General features: G+C 36.9%; 1 protein-coding gene across 1 annotated transcript in view; it reads right to left on the reverse strand.

Moving 5' to 3' along the window:
• Nucleotides 1–16,375, reverse strand: part of myo10 (myosin X) — a 125,737-nt gene that overhangs the window by 29,330 nt on the left and 80,032 nt on the right. Inside the window, exons 20-24 of the mRNA XM_057856665.1 lie at nt 5,071–5,195; nt 4,882–4,996; nt 2,293–2,399; nt 1,983–2,228; nt 1,793–1,832 (exon numbers count right to left, since the gene is read on the reverse strand). Of these exons, the coding sequence (XP_057712648.1) occupies nt 1,793–1,832; nt 1,983–2,228; nt 2,293–2,399; nt 4,882–4,996; nt 5,071–5,195 (633 nt within the window). The remainder of the gene's footprint in view (nt 1–1,792; nt 1,833–1,982; nt 2,229–2,292; nt 2,400–4,881; nt 4,997–5,070; nt 5,196–16,375) is intronic.

A 16,375-nucleotide genomic window follows, 5' to 3' on the forward strand; every position in this document is an offset into this window, starting at 1 on the left:
TGCTAATAGCAAATATATACAATACATTGACATATCAAATCCATTTGAAATGGGATGGCCGGCAAACAAATGATCACATTTCAGAGCCGTTGACGAGAGACCAATCGAGTCAGAATGGATTGGACGTCTCTTGCCGTCAATAGCACATCTCTACCCCAGTTCAAAAAGATTCAATGCACAAAAACTTTAATCCTATTGATTTCCGACCCAAATGCTCCCATATCAATAGGAAGTGACCCCGAAATCCCCCCATATTAACAAGAAGTGACCCTGAAATTCCCCAAAATCACCCGATCTCACCAGGAAGTCTGAGATGCCACAAAATCAACAGGAAGTTGATTCGTCATTCACTCATTGATTTCAAAACAAAGTGCCCCGATATCAACAGGAAGTGACCTTGAATTGGCCCCAAATAAACAGGAAGTGACCCAATATGAACAGGAAAGGATCCCAAAAAGCCTCCAAATTAACAGGAAGTGACCCAATATGAGCAGGTAGTGACCCTAAAATGCTCCAATAGCTACAGGAAGGGTTCCTGAGATCCCTCCAATTCAACAGGAAGTGACCCAATACGAACAGGAAGTGACCCTGAAATGCTCCAATAGCAACAGAAAGGGTTCCTGAAATCCCTCCAATTCAACAGGAAGTGACCCAATTTGTACAGGAAGTGAACCTGAAATGCCCCCATATGAACAGGAAGTGACCCAATATGAACAGGAAGTGACCCGATCTCACCAGGAAGTCTGAGATGCCACAAAATCAACAGGAAGTTGATTCGTCATTCACTCATTGATTTCCAAACAGTGACCTAATATCAAACAGGAAGCGACCTTGAATTGGCCCCAAATTAACAGGAAGTGAGTTTTTTGACTCGTGTAGTGCCGCAACGATTAATCGATCAACTCGAGTATTCGATTAGGAAAAAAAGGTTCCAATTAAATTTAGCTGCATCGAGTATTCGTTTAATTAAAGTGGCGTAATGGTTTGTTTTGAAAGGGTTTGCATTTAGTTTTATTGATTTGGGTGGATACACTGCCCTCTATTCTGCCTCATTTCACATGGCTGAAATATGCTTGTCCCTGTTAAGACCAACATAAGTTTTTGTTTGAGCTAATGTTTTTTTTAATGCATTCGTAAAGTAGTTTATAAGTATATTTAGCCGTTTTTTGTTGGAATATGTGTCTGAACCATTTGTTTAGAGCACTTTTTTAAAAAAGTTTGCGTTTTGTAGCATTTAAGCTAGCTGATTTTTGCTATGTAAGTCAGCCAATTGTTTTCTTTTATTGGACATAGATCGCCATTTTTTATTTTATTTTTTTTATACCGTGTGAGGCTCAGATTAGGTATTTCAATTTTTTATGTTCCTTATCCGATTACTCGATTATTCGAACAAACTAGTTCATCGATTAATCGACTACTAAAATATTCGATAGCTGCAGCCCTAGACTCGTGATATGGTGACCTTGGATCCTCACCTGGGTCTCTCTGTGCTGTATGTTTGCAGTCAACTCAGAATAAATTGTCAACTTCTGTTTCGAAGCTTTCAAAATGGAGTCAGTACAAAGGATTAAGACTAAGGTGAACGCGGAGGGTTTGGCCTTTTGGCCGGGTTGTCAGACCTCGCCGGCCTGGGTCGTTGGAGCTGCGCCAGCGCGGGTCCGGTGGTTCGGCTGGCACGATTCCGGCAGTCTGGCTAAAAGGTCAGATTCCTTCAACAGGAAGTGACCCTGAAATTGCCCCAAATAAACAGGAGGGGACCATGAAATGCCCCAAAATTAACAGGAAGTGGTACCTCTTGAGGAAGATGTTCAGCCTCCAGACGCAGTCTCTCCCTGTCGACACCAAACGCAAGCACCATCAGATTTGGCAGAAGTAATCCATGCATTTATTTTTAGTAGACTGGATGATTGCAATGGCGTATTTACAGGTCTTGACAAAAAATCAATCAGGAAGCTACATGACTTTAATGTATGCTGACCAACCTCTCGGATTCTTCCTCTTCCGCCTTCTTCCTTCGCTCCTCTTCTTCCTCCCGTTGTTTTCTCCTTTGCTCCTCCTTCTTCTGGTCCAACATGCGTGCGACCAGGCGTCTGGCCATGACAGCCCGCAGGCGCGTCTGCAGGGTGAGCGTCGCCTGCCGCAACAGCAGGAACTTCCTTCGCCAGTAAAAGGCACGGAAGTTCTTCTGGATCAGCAGCACACAGCGCACCAGCCGGCGGTACTGCTTCCTGCGAAGCCTCGTTGGAGTCAAGCTTTTTTTCTCGCCCGGTTTCGGTCTTTCGGGCGGTCTACCTGGCGATGTAGCCGGCAATGTGGGCCCGGATAACGGCGGCGGCGCGCAGCACTTCCGTCTCGCGCTGCTTTTCCAGACCGTGTTCCAGACGTTCCCTGAGGAACACCTGAGGAGCACAAAATATTGATCCGTGAAATAGAACAACTTTTACGCCGTGGCAAAAATTCAGTCAAAACAACAACAAAATATCTGTCGCGAAATCCCGTTGCGTAATATTCGGTTGCTAAAAATTCCGTGACCAAAATTCAGCCGCAAAAAACATTCAGTTCCAAATATAGTGGAGAGTTGAAAAGTAGTTGTAAATAAAATAAATAAATAAAAGTAAATAGTTGAAAACAATTCTGTCAGGAAAATTCAGTCGCTAAAAAATCTTTTGCAAAGGACTCCGTTGCAAAAAATTCGGTGACCAAAAAAATTCAGTTGCAAGAAATTCTGTGACCCAAAAAAATTCAGTCGCAAAAACGTTCAGTCGCAAAAATTTAGCACCAAAATAATTTGGGAGTGAAAATTCACTTGCAAAAAATTCGGTGACCAAAAAAATTCCGTTGCGAAAAAATCTGTGACCACAAAAATTCGGTCGCAAAACCGCTCAGTCGCAAAAATGTTCTGTCACAAAAAGTCAATGGCAAAAAAAATTTTGGGGGTGAAAATTCAGTTGCAAAAAATTCTGTGACCAAAAAAGGAAGTTGCCAAAAAATTCTGTGACCAAAAAAATTCGGTCGCAAAAACGCTCAGTTTTCAGTTCAGAATTTCAGTTGCTAAAAGAATCTGTGACAAAAACATTCAATCGCAAAAAGTCAGTCTTGAAAAAAATCAGTAGGGAACATTCAGTTGCAAAAAATTCTGTGACAAAAACATTCAGTTGTAGAAAAATTCAGCTGCTAAAAATCATTTCGCAAAGCAATTCAGTCCCATAAAATTGGGTTGCGAAAGATTCAGCAGCAAAAAAATTTGGGAGTGAAAATTCAGTTGCAAAAAATTCTGTGACCAAAAAAGGAAATTGCAAAAAAATTCAGTCACTAAAAACTCTTTAGCAAAAAATTGTGTCGCAAAAATTCAGTTGCAGAAAGGTCTGTGGCCCAAAAAATTCAGTTGCAAAAGAATTTCAGTTGCTAAAACAATCTGTGACAAAAAGTATTGAAAAAATTCAGTAGGGAACATTCAGTTAAGTGACAAAAACATTCAGTTGTAGAAAAATTCAGCTGCTAAAAATTCTTTCGCAAAGGAATCCAGTTGCAAAATATTGTGTTGTGAAAGATTCAGCTGCAAAAAATTCTGAAGCAAAAATTCAGTTGCAAAAAAAAAAAAAAAAAAAAAAAAACGCGATGAAAATTAAGCCGCCCAAAAAATTCAGTTCCAAATAATTTAGATGAAAATAATTCTGTCGCGAAAATTCAGTGGAGGAGAATAGAATAGCCCTTTATTGTCATAAAATTCAGTTGCAAAAAAATCAGCGGCAAAGAATTCTGCAACCAAAAAAAAATTCAGTTGCCAAAAAACTACAGTACCTAAAGATTCAGTCACAAACACTCAGTCACAAAAATATTCAGTCGCAAAAAATCAGCCGCAAAAAAATTTGTGAGTGAAAATTTAGTTGCATAAAATTCTGTGACAAAAAAAATGTCGCAAAAAATCAGTTGCAAAAAATTCTGTGACCCAAAAAAATCAGTAGCCAAAAAAATTCAGTTGCTAAAAAAATCAGTAACAAACATTGTCGCTAAATTTTTTTTCCAAAAAATTCAGTCACAAAAAAATTCTGTGACCTGAAAAAAGAACAGAATAGCCTTTTATTGTCATAAAATTCAGCTGCAAAAAAAATCAGCTGCGAAAAATTCTGTGACCCAAAAAATTCATTTGCCTAAAAATTTCAGTTGCTAAAAATTCAGTCACAAAAACATTTAAAAATTCAGTAGTGAAAATACAGTCGCTAAAAATTAATTCACAAAAAAAATTCTGCCGCAAAAAATTCAGCAGCCAAAATTCAGTTGCAAAGAAACCTGTGACAAAAAAATTCAGTTGCTAAATTGTCTATGACAAAAATTGTCGCAAGAATTTTCAGTCTGGAAAATACGGTCACAAAAACATTCAGTCGCAAAAAGTCAGTAGTGAAAATTCAGTTGCAAAAAACTCTTGACAAAAAAAATAAGTTGCGGAAAAATTAAGTCGCTAAAAATTCAGTTGCCAAAAAAAAAAAAAATTTGGTTTCTGAAATTTTCATGACAAAAAAATCAGTTTTCAAAATTCAAATTTTCAGTTTGGAAAAGCCAGTCACAAAAATTCAGCCACAAAAACAAAAACAAAAAAAATCAGCTGCGAAAATTTAGTTCCAAAAATTTCTGTGACAAGAAAAGTCAGGCACAAAAACTTCAGTCGGAATAATCCAGCAACAAGAAATTCTGCATGTCGTCAATGGCAGCCAATGATTTATTAACAGAATACATACTGTATGTCTTTTAATTCAAATTATTGTTTGAAAATATATTTCCTATTCACTCCGTCATTGGACATCTATCCACGTCAACAAGCAACGAACGAGTTAACCGATTTGCATTTCAAAAAAAGATTTCTCATCGTTGATTTCTTTCTACCTTGGTCTTCCCCATCCGCCACAAGGTGCCGCTGTCGTCGTAGTGCCGCAGCAGCTCTTCACAGCGCCCCCTGGCGTCGTCTTGCGTCGAAATGTCACGCATCAGAACTTTGTACCTGAGGGACAGAGGGACGGAAACATTTGTCGGCGGAGCCCGGGCAGAGTCGGTCGACGCGGGCGGCTCACCCACCGGCGGCAAAATTCCCGGAACGGTCGTCGGATGGGAAAGCCGGCGCGTCGGATTTTCACCGTCTCCAGCATGCCCGAGTACCTAAGCTGGTTCAGAACCACCGCTGGGTCGAAGACGTCAGGCGTCTGCAGTGGGCAGGTTACAAATGGTGACTTCTGTTATTGATGCTTTTCATAGATTTCACAAAATCACCATTCGTTTTTAATGGCACATTGTCACTTCCTGTTCATATTGGGGGGATTTTGGGGTCACTTCCTGTTGATTTGGAGGGGATTTCAGGTTCACTTCCAGTAAAAATTGGGTCACTTCCTGTTGATTTGGAGGCATCTCGGCGTCTTTTCCTCTTCATATTGGGTCACTTTCTGTTGATTTTGGGGTATTTCAGGGTCACCACCTGTTCATATTGGGTCACTTCCTGTTCATTTGGTAGTATTTCTGGGTCACTTCCTGTTGAAATGGGGTCACTTGGGTTGGAAATCAATAGGAGTTGATGGAAGTTTTTGTGCTATTGAAATGAATGGCGCGCAAACAGTGCCATTGGAAATCAATGGGAAATTTGCTCATTAGAAATTAATGCGTATGTCTTTGGCAAAGTTTGGCCGAACCACTTTGGCCTTTTTGAAAAATTCAAGTGGGAGACGTTGAGCCATTTTTTAAACGTTTTTTCTTGGGCTGTCAAACGATTAAAATTTTTAATCGAGTTAATTACATCTTAAAAATTAATTAATTGTAATTAATCCCAATTCAAATCATCTATAAAATATGCCATACTTTTCTGTAAATTATTGTTGGAATGGAAAGATAAGACACAAGATGGATATATACATTCAACATACAGTACATAAGTACTGTATTTGTTTATTATAACAATAAATCAACAAGATGGCATTAACATTATTAACATTCTGTTAAAGCGATCCATGGATAGAAAGACTTGTAGTTCTTAAAAGATAAATGTTAGTACAAGTTATGGAAATTTTATATTAAAACCCCTCTTAATGTTTTCGTTTTCATAAAATTTGTAAAATTTTCCAATCAAAAAATAAACTAGTAGCCCGCCGTTGTTGATGTCAATAATTACTCAATGCTCATGGGTGCTCAAGCCCATAAAATCAGTCGGACCCAAGCGCCAGCAGAGGGCAACATAACTCCCCAAAACACAAGTAACAAGTTGGCATTGCACTGTGCTGTCATTTTAATCTGTTTGAGCGGGGCATGTGTGTTAATTGCATCAAATATTTTAACGTGATTAAAGGTCACAAAATTATCAAAGTTTACGCCAAGTCGCATGTACTGTATGTGCATGTTAAGGCCTCAAAATTGGCCATTTTTATTTGCCATGAAAAAATAATAATAACTAGGCCTGCAAGCAGGACTGAACAGGCCCTCTCAGTTTGGCGCAACTCGGACAACATGCAGGTCAGGGTAGTAGCAGATTGTCCCCCTCTCATCATCTCCTGAGAACCTAACTTGCCCGAAACTCGCCTCTTTTTTGGGGGGTAGAAATACATTCACACACCTAGGAGAAAAAAAACCCCTATTGAAAAGGGTCCTACAAAAAGGGAGGCGCTACTGAGCTGTGCAGCCACACCCTTACTCCAAACCAAAATGAATATTCTAGTTGGGCCAATTAGACCAAGTGTGCCAAATTTGGTGTCTCTATAAGCTGCCAAAATCACACCAAAAATACACTTCCTTTTAACGACGAAAAAAGGGTCGTCACGGCAACATACACAGACATGTGGACATTGCCTTAAAATGTAGTATTTTAAAAGGTCTTGAAACTACAAATGACCAGTGGTGTCACAATTCATCAAAGTCCCCATGTTACCTGACGGCAACATCATTTGAGGTTGCTTTGATAGGCTGTTTCTAACAAGTCAACACGCCACTCGTCAAGGCCACGCCCCACACACGCCCAAAAGTTTTGAAACTGGAAAAAAAAAAAGATCTGAAAGTGAAGAAAAAAATTGAAACTGAAAAGATCTGAAAAAAATTTGAAAGTGAAAATTAGACTACCGAAACCAAATACTTAATATTTGAACCTGAAAATATCAACTTTGTAACTGAAAAATAATAATTAGGGCTGTCGAACGATTAAAATTTTTAATCGAGTTAATTACAGCTTAAAAATTAATTAATCGTAATTAATCGCAATTAATCGCAATTCAAACCATCTATAAAATATGCCATATTTTTCTGTAAATTATATATATATTCTGTAAAATAAATTGTTGGAATGGAAAGATAAAACACAAGATGGATATATACATTCAACATACGGTACATAAGGACTGTAGTGGGCATTTCACTCTACTGTCATTTAAAACTGTCTATGCTGTCCTCACTCCGAAGCGTCTACTTTTTCCAAAGCTAGACAGCTAGTGAACGACGCCTTAATAATCAGACTTCTTCCTTTTTCATCTGATTTATTAATAAAATGGCCTCAAACCACTGTCCTCTTTAGACCGTAGTGAAACAACAACAAAAAAGTACACAGCATTGCATTAGCAACAACGTTAGCTTAGCACGCTATACAGGTTCACTAAACATAAACAAAAAGCGTCTCATACAAAAAATAGAACATTTCGCTTACTAACATAATATGTACATTCTTTACAACAACCATACTTACGGACAAATCTTGCCCAAGGATCATATAAGCACAACATTATCAGCCCGAGACGTCGTGCAGCCATAATGAAGAAAAGAAGAAAATAATAAACCATGTCGCAAAGCGACCACAAGAGTTCGCTGTTGGACAGCGCAAAAAGCCTTGCTGTAAAACTTACCAAAAGGCAGAATACTTTCTGAGCGGGACATGTGCGTTAATTGCGTCAAATATTTTAACGTGATTAATTTAAAAAATTAATTACCGCGCGTTAACGCGATAATTTTGACAGCCCTAATAATAATACATATATAATATAATAATTATATATATTATATATACGGCTGTCAAAATTATCGCGTTAACGAGCAGTAATTAATTTTTTAAAATTAATCCCGTTAAAATATTTGAGGCAATTAACGCACAAATGCCCCGCTCAAACAGATTAAAATGAGAGCACAGTGAAAGGTGTACTTGTTTTGTTTTTTGGAGTTTTGCCGCCCTCTGCTGGCGCTTGAGTGCGACTGATTTTATAGGCTTCAGTACCCATGAGCATTGTGTAAGTAATTACTGACATCAACAATGGCGGGCTACTAGTTTATTTTTTGATTGAAAATCTTATAAATTTTATTAAAACGAAAACATGAAGAGGGGTTTTGATATGAAATTTCTATAACTTGTACTAACATTTATCTTTTAAGAACTACAAGTCTTTCTATCCATGGATCGCTTTAACAGAATCTTAATAACGGTAATGCCATCTTGTTGATTTATTGTTATAATAAACAAATACAGTCCTTATGTACCGTATGTTGAATGTATATATCCGTCTTGTGTCTTATCTTTCCATTCCAACAATAATTTACAGAAAAATAGGGCATATTTTATAGATGGTTTGAATTGCGATTAATTACAATTAATTAATTTTTAAGCTGTAATTAACTCGATTTAAAATTTTAATCGTTTGACACACCTAGCTATATATATATATATATATATATATATTTATATATATATATATATATATTTATATATATATATATATTTTTTTTTTGCTTTTGAAAGATTCAAGGAAAAAAAAAAACAGTTTCAAAAATTTTTTTTTTAAGATTACAATATTTTTGGCCTTGATTTAGCACCATTACCCATTATTACAATTACCCATTATTATAAGTATGCTATTTTTTTTTTTTTTTTTTTCAGATTACAATATTTTTGGCCTTGATTTAGCACCATTACCCATTATTATAATTACCCATTATCATAAGTATGCTATTGGTAATGAACAAAAAACAAAACAAAACAAAACCACACACACCCACACAAAAAAAACGTGACTTTGGAAAAATAAAAATACCATCCGGCATGGTGCGAACTATGAATTTTTGAAAAACGCAAGGTTGTAAGTCGGATGTCAAATCCTTGGAGGCGCCCCAAAATATTTGACGACTTTTGACGTCACTTTTTGTCAATGGAGCCATTGTGAAAGCCAGGGAGCCCCTGTGCTGGAGTCTCCTGTCAAGCTCAGTGGGCGTGGGAGGAGAGAAAAGGAGAAAGGGGGGGTGGGTCTCCCAATGAGTGTCTGCTTTGATTCCCGACCCCCTTTATCGCAGATAAAGTGCAGTTCTTCAATGTCACCCTTTAAGAAGCACGGGCTCGTTAGCATCGCATTAATTAGCATATGCACAAAGACGAGCGCTGTCTGCCATGGATGTATCCAGTTTTTTGGCACTTACATACAAAACAAAAAAAGCCATGCTGTCGCCGGTTAAACGGGAACCCAAAATCATCCCCAATTTTCTCGTGCATTTTCTTCAAAATAAAAGGTTAATTATGAAGAAAAAAATGTTTGAAAAAATTATTTATTATTTTATCTGTTGTACATACTCAGCCCCTAAAGGGACATCAATAGAAATAAAATAAATTTAAGCAATCTGTTCAGATTGTTTGTGCGCACTTGAAACAATCTGGTAAACATTAGCATTATTTAGCATTTGAGCTAGCGGACTTTTGCTATGGAAATTAGCCAATTGCAACAATTTGGGTAGCTTGCATCGAAAAAGTCCGCTAGCTTAAATGCTATATAATGCTAATGTTTACAACAAGTGGCTAACTTGCATATCAAAAGCCCACTAGCTTAAACGCTAAATAATCCTAATGTTTACAAAAATTGGCTAACTTGCATGTCAAAAGTCCACTAGCTTAAATGCTATGTAATGCTAAAGTTTACAACAATTGGCTAACTTGCATATCAACAGCCCGCTAGTTTAAATGCTATATAATGCTAATGTTTACAACAATTGGCTAACTTGGATATCAAAATTCCACTAGTTTAAATGCTATATAATGCTAATGTTTACAACAATACGCTAACTTGCATAGCAAAAGTTTGCTAGATAAAATGCTATTTGATGCTAATGTTTCTAGTGCGCCCTAGAAACAATCTGGTAAACATTAGCATTATTTAGCATTTAAACTAGCGGACTTTTGCTGTGCAAGTTAGCCAATTGTTGCATTGTTGCAATATGCTAACTTGCATAGCAAAATTCCGCTAACTTAAATGCTATATAATCAGAAGTGGGTAGAGTAGCCAAAAATTGTACTCAAGTAAAAGTAACGTTACTTCAAAATAATACTCAAGTAAAAGTAGTCATCCAAAAAATGTATTCAAGTACAAATAAAAAGTATTTGGTGAAACGAATACTCAAGTAATGTGTAACAAAATGAGTAACTGCTTATTTTTGTTTGATTTTTTTTTTTAAACAATGCTATTTTTTTCTGAGCAGTTATCTACATGAACTGTTGTTATAATGATACTGTACAATAACCAATTAGATGACTACATCAAGCTAAAGAAATACAAACAAAAAAAATAACTGAATTCTGGCAACAGAAAAAAAAAATGACAGAAATAAAGCATTATTCATCCAAAGAGCACGAATGCCCTCTAGTGGAGAAAATACTTCATAGTTTGAATAGTGAATACTGTAGTTCCTTCATTGATTAGAAAACCTTGTGCAATTATGTTGGCACAGCTCAAAACAGTTTAGGTGGGTAGAGAAGCTATAAAACTGATCTTACTTTGAGCTAGTTGGGTATCATCTTTGTGGGTTTGATTAAACTCTCAAAATGGCCAGAAAGACAACTTTCACATGAATTTTGACAATCTTTTCTTACAAATGAAGGTATTCCATAAGAAAAATTGCCAAGTAATTGAAGATTTCCTATAACGCTGTGTACCACTCCCTTCAGAGAGCCGCACAGACAAGATCTAACCAGAGTACAAAGAGAATTGGGAGGCCCCGCTGCACAACCGAGCAAGAAGACAAGTACAATAGAGTCTCTAGTTTGAGAAATAAATGCCTCGCAGGTCCTCACTTAGCTGCTTCATTAAATAGTACCCGTAAAACGCCAGTGTCAATATCGACAGTGAAGAGACGACTCCGGGATGCTGGTTTTCAGGGCAGCGTGGCGTGTGACTTTTAAAGGAAAACACAAAATTGTCTGGGTGACCCCAAATTTTTAAACGGTAGAGTATTTAAATATATATTAGGGCTGTTAAAATTATCGCGTTAACGGGCGTTAATTATTTTTTAAAATTAATCGCGTTAAAATATTTGACGCAATTAACGCATGCAATGAATGACCCGCTGGCATATTGCCTCAAACATTACAATGAGGCCGTTTATGGACATTAAGAGTGAAGAGAATGCCACCGGCCGCTTGGGGGCAGCGCCGTTCCATACTCATGTTATGTCTTCTAAACGTGGGAGAATTAGTAGTTGTGAGACGTTTATGCTGTATTCACAATGCAATGCAAATTGCTATTTGTGCTCCACACATATTTCGGTAAGTTTTCTTTCTTTTAGTGGCAATTATGTGTCTCTTGTTTTTTTTTTTTTTTTGGGTAAGATATGTACAGATACAGTGGGGAGAACAAGTATTTGATACACTGCCAATGGGAAAACCCATTGGCAGTGTATCAAATACTTGTTCTCCCCACTGTGTATGTTATACAGTAAAGGCGAGTGGACACAGGCGTTCTTTGGACAGCGCCGTTTATTAGCATAAGCTTCTCCTTCACAACAAACATAAGTATCGTTTAGTGAAAGCACAACAAAAATAATATTCCTATCTCTCAAAAAAAAAAAAAATAATGTTCACAAAAAGAAAAGCACTTCAGTCTATAGTAATGAGGCCCTATTCTGACACACAGTTAAACAACAATGCAAAATGAACTGGCATTCCATATCAAAATAGCTATGCAAAATACATGTAAAACTTTTCACTCTATTTTTATTATTGTTATTTTTATTCTTATTATTATATTAACTCTACTTTTGATTGAAAATTTTACAAATTTTATTAAAACGAAAACATGAAGAGGGGTTTTAATATAAAATTACTATAACTTGTAACTATAACATTTATTGTTTAAGAACTACAAGTCTTTCTATCCGTGGATCACTTTAACAGAATGAATGTTAATAATGCCATTTGTGGATTTATTGTTACAATAAACAAATACAGTACTGATGTACAATATGTTGTATGTATATATCCGTCGTGTGTCTTATCTTTCCATTCCAACAATAATTTACATAAAAATATGGCATATTTTAGAGATGGTTTGAATTGCGATTAATTACGATCAATAAATTTTTAAGCTGTAATTAACTCGATTAAAAATTTTAATCGTTTGACAGCCCTAATATATATATATATATATAGATTATATATATATATATATATATACATGCAGCAAGTTAATTTTATTGCTGAAACTGCACTGTAATCAACATGTTTTGCCCCCTCCCACAAAAGTGAAACTCCACCTATGGGTAGCAACAAGACCAAATTAAACGCTAAAAAGTATTTTGTTTAACTCTTTGCATGCCATTGACAGCGATAGATGTCCAATCCATTAAAACCGGGCTGACAGGCTGTGAAAGCCTGTGTTTCAGTGCCAATGACGGCCATAGACGTCCACGGATTGGACGTCTAAGCACCGTTAGCATCAACCAATATAAAAATGGAAAAAAATAAGAATATTCATTTATGCATGAAAGGGTTCAAATGTATCTACCAGTACGTTTAAAATTGTTTTTATATTTCGATATTTAAAAAATGCATGGTTGCTGCCCACGTCTCAATTTTGTATGGTTTTTAATCATTTGATTTATGTAGTTTCGGTTGGATAAAATTAAACTATATCCAAAATATAGGACATGCATACATGTATACATACATTATACTATAGTGTATATTCAATTTCTTTAGCAGCAAAATTACACTCTATATTCATTTACCAATTATAAATAAAGGCAGGTCAACAAATACTTTTCCCCCCTTGCATGCATACATATTTGAGTAAATACCGTATAGAATCAAGTTGAAAATGTCAACCAATAGCGCCTCACCGTGCATCTCGGCTCCGAATCCCCCGGCGGCAAAGTTACGGAAGACTGGGAGTTGCTCGCAAACGTTGTTGCGTGCGCGTTAAGCTAACAAAGGCTGCGTGAAAGACCGCCTCTGTGTGGAGACAGGGAGGGCCGCGGTTGCCGTGGCGACCGCTCAACCGCTCGGGAAAATTTGCCACTGCCGCTTGGAGGCGATGGATGTCCGATTCGAATCAGTTCCCTCCCCTTTTTTTTTTTTTTTTTTTTAAAAGAAAACATGTATTATTTACGTATATTAAATGTGTATTACCTCCCAGTTCAAATGGATTGGACGTCTACGAGTGATGAACTCATTTGAAAAGTTATAATTTAGTTTTTTTTGTTTGAATAACCTGTCCTGTTCAGCTATTTCAACATGGAGAATAGGAATCTTATTGTCCTTATGGTCCGAACAGTTTAATGTATCACATGGGAGTTTGACGTACTCCCATTGTGGTTGTTAATTACGTTTTTTTTTTTTTTAGCAGAAAGTACAAATAGGAAGGGCTTATTTAGGGACAGAAAGGAAGGAATCAGACAGAAGAGTGGAAGAATAAACAACAACAAGAAATACATTTTTAAACACCTATTCTACCTATGAACGTAATGGTACTGTCATTAGCGAATTATATGGGGGTGGTCTGATAACTGAGGAGAAAGAGGGTGATTTATTTACAGACACCATTTTTTTCATCGTGACGTTTTTTTGTTTAAAAATTTAAAATATGCGAGTGAATAATTTTTTTAAAGTTTTTTTTTTTTTTTAAAGAAATATGAGACATCAATTAATGATTCAAAGCTAAAAATGACAGACATTTTGAATAAATATAATTTAATTACCTTTGCTTTATGGCTGGGTTGAAACAAAAGCGGTTGCGCGATGTCTGTAAACGGGGGTTTCCAGGGTAAAACAGACAAATAAAAAATAGTTCGGGGGCTCATTGTGCCATGAATCTGCTATGGCAGCATATAGACATATTGTTCTATCAAACACAACAGTTCTTTTGGCTTAAAATACAGTAGTTTCTTTTAAAGAGGAGTGTAAGAGCAGAAACTGTTTTTTCAGTCTTGTCTGTGTTTTCCGCCATATATATTTTTCTAAATAAAAAAATTAGGGTTGTTCCGATCATGTTTTATTGCTCCCGATCCGATCGTTTTAGTTTGAGTATCTGCCGATCCCGATATTTCCCGATCCGATTGCTTTTTTTTTGCTCCCGATTCAATTCCAATCATTCCCGATCATTTTTCCCGATCATATACATTTTGGCAATGCATTAAGAAAAAAATGAATAAAACTCGGACGAATATATACATTCAACATACAGTACATAAGTACTGTATTTGTTTATTATGACAATAAATCCTCAAGATGGCATTTACATTATTAACATTCTTTCAGTGAGAGGGATCCACGGATAGAAAGACTTGTAATTCTTAAAGGATATATGTGACTTTGTATATTGTGACTAAATATTGCCATCTAGTGTATGTGTTTGAGTTTTCAGTAAATGATACTGTAGCCATTTAACTTCTGCCCAAATGCATGATGGGAAGTGCAACCATGACTGTGCGTCGTGGTACCAATTGATATATGTTCTCTGCGTTGGAAATTAACATAGGGTGTTAAGAAAAAGATCAACTACTACCTTTCTTCCCCACATTGCTTCCCACGATTATTCTAATTGTTGGGAGAGAGATTGTAAGGCTTTAGCGATTTAAAAAAAGGCTCCAAAGGCTGCCAAAATTCTCTTTGCTCATTTTACGCTGCCTTTTAACTCTATATACTGTATGGGTAAAACGGCGCCATTATAAATTGATCATGACAATGCGTGAGTGGGTCGTGCAGCGCATGCGTTAAATTTTGTAACGTGATAAATGTAAAATATATTAATTCTCGCCGTTAATGTGATAAATTTGATAACCCTATCTTAAGCTTAAACTAAAAACTCTGGAATAGTGTAACACATTATGTCTGTAACGTTAAATACAATCAGAAAACTATTTAATTTAAAAAAAAAAATATATATATATATATATTAAAAAAAGGCATGTCCGAAATTTTTTTGCGATTCCGATACTTTGAAAATGACGTGATCGGACCCGATCAAACGGCATACATCTCTACAAAAAACCCAATCCTTTTCACTCACTTCCAATCCTATGAAAAATGGTGCAATTCCCGATCACGTCATCGGATCGGGGACATCGCAACTTGACACTAGTGACGGGACCTGTCGTTCACTTGAGTAAACGAATCCATTCCGGTTCGTTCAGTAAAAAGATTCGTTCAAACAAATCGCTCAACGAATCGTTCGCCCCCCTCATCTCCCTCCCCGCCCAAACGAATCGTTCGGTTACTGAACGGGAAGTGACGTTGCCGAACGAATCACCAAAAACCGCTTTGCAGTATAATTGAACGGGAAGTGACATTGCTTAGTCCCTCCCTCTCTTGCACACAGGCACCACTCATCGTAGTTTCAGAAATGAGTGACAGGCGGTATCATTCTGCTTTCACAGACAGCCTCGTCTTCCTCCTGCTGCTGCAAAAGCGAGGGAGAACTTCCGCGTCGTCTGTCCTAGTTCTATGGGCTCAAAGTCATGGCTCGTGCTTGCATTTCGATTTAGGACACGGTTAAACATTTTCCTTTTGTGGGGGGAGTGGGGGTTTGGGGTCGGGGGCGCACGGACTTTCTTTAGCATGATCTTGATCACATATGCTACCAGCCAACGCAGCATGCTTGCTGTCACGAAAATAAAAATAAATTGAAAGTTTAATTTCTAAATATGGAACGACCAACACATCATATTTACCTCTCGCTCTGTTGTATTTTTGTTTTTATGCTCATCACTATTATTTTAGGTCACTATTGTTAAAACCGAAGTGTAAATAGCTACTTGTCAAATGTGCTGCTCTGAAATAAAAACAATACTACATTTTGATATTCGACAGTTTAATTGCAAATCAGTATTAAGATGATCGTATTGAATTTTTGCACTGGTATTAACAAATAAAATAATCCGGTCAGCTCCCCTGTCGCCCCCTCATCTCAGATTGTCAAATGCTGACGAGAAATAATTGTTTGCTCTTTACGATGTTGCCTTTCTACTCTCATTAGTCTCTTAAGAAAAATGTAGACATATTGCGACATCTCCCGTGTCCGCGTGCGTTGTTTTTGAGTAGCACATGATGGACGGATGGACATAATTTGTCAAATCAACACCCGACACGCTCTGACACGAAAAAAATAAATAAATA

Source organism: Corythoichthys intestinalis, chromosome 14, assembly GCF_030265065.1.
Source record: "Corythoichthys intestinalis isolate RoL2023-P3 chromosome 14, ASM3026506v1, whole genome shotgun sequence".
Lineage (NCBI taxonomy): Eukaryota > Metazoa > Chordata > Actinopteri > Syngnathiformes > Syngnathidae > Corythoichthys > Corythoichthys intestinalis.